General features: G+C 49.7%; 1 protein-coding gene across 1 annotated transcript; it reads left to right on the top strand.

Annotated features, from left to right (window-relative positions):
* Position 1: 1 nt before the first annotated feature.
* On the top strand, positions 2 to 601 carry LOC114072572 (olfactory receptor 14J1-like; the record flags this gene model as incomplete). The annotated part of the gene is made up of 1 exon (XM_027910449.1): positions 2 to 601. A coding segment is annotated over one exon (600 nt), but the record flags the coding sequence as incomplete, so codon positions are not given.
* Positions 602 to 1,013: the final 412 nt, after the last annotated feature.

The raw sequence follows: 1,013 nt of genomic DNA, 5'->3' as shown, positions 1-1,013 counted from the left end.
CCGCTACGTTGCCATCTGCAAACCCCTGCACTACGGGACCCTCCTGGGCAGCAGAGCTTGTGCCCACATGGCAGCAGCTGCCTGGGCCTCTGGGTTTCTCAATGCTCTGCTGCACACAGCCAATACATTTTCCCTGCCCCTGTGCCAGGGCAATGCCCTGGGCCAGTTCTTCTGTGAAATCCCACACATTCTCAAGGTCTCCTGCTCACAATCCTACATGAGGGAATTTGGGCTCCTTATGGTTAGTGCCTGTTTAGGCTTTGCTTGCTTCATTTTCATAGTTTTCTCCTATGTGCAGATCTTCAGGGCTGTGCTGAGGATCCCCTCTGAGCAGGGACAGCACAAAGCCTTTTCCACGTGCCTCCCTCACCTGGCCGTGGTCTCCCTCTTTGTCACCACTGGCATGTTTTCCAACCTCAAGCCCCCCTCCATCTCTTCCCCATCCCTGGATCTGGCCCTGTCAATTCTGTATTCGGTGGTACCTCCAGCACTGAACCCCCTCATCTACAGCCTGAGGAACCAGGAGCTCAGGGATGCCATAAGGAAAATGTTGACTGGATGCTTTTCAAAAGCATCAAGCTGCCTTTTTTCTGTTATGTAGCATTCAGAATTGGATTCTTTAATGGCACAGTATTCCTGCTCAAGTTTTTCATTGCGGTCATCGAATTCTTCCGCAATAAAATATTATTATGATCTACTTTCTAATTTATTGTCCACCCATTAAATTTGACCCAGAGTTTTTTAAATGATGAATTGTGCTCTCTAAGTACTTAAACAAAATAAAGGATCCTGCAGTGTCTTCTTTCTCTAAGATCCTTCTTCTCAGCTGTTCCTAAAGGACAGCACACTGCAGGACAGGGGGGATTTGCAAAGGCCAAGGGGACAAGAATCCCAGCACAGCAGCACTGCCAGGGAGCAGCAGAGCTTGGGCTTTGCAGAGCTGCTCTTTCCACTTCCACACTGTCCTTGTGAGCCCCTTTCTGGCTGCAAGGCCTGAGTGCTCTCTGAGCACA

Source organism: Empidonax traillii, unplaced genomic scaffold (genome assembly GCF_003031625.1).
Source record: "Empidonax traillii isolate 1590-97213 ecotype Southwest subspecies unplaced genomic scaffold, ASM303162v1 scaffold3487:size15768, whole genome shotgun sequence".
In the NCBI taxonomy this organism is placed as follows: Eukaryota; Metazoa; Chordata; class Aves; order Passeriformes; family Tyrannidae; genus Empidonax; species Empidonax traillii.
Note: the sequence above shows the minus strand (reverse complement) of the source record. Positions and strands in the feature narration are given on the sequence as shown.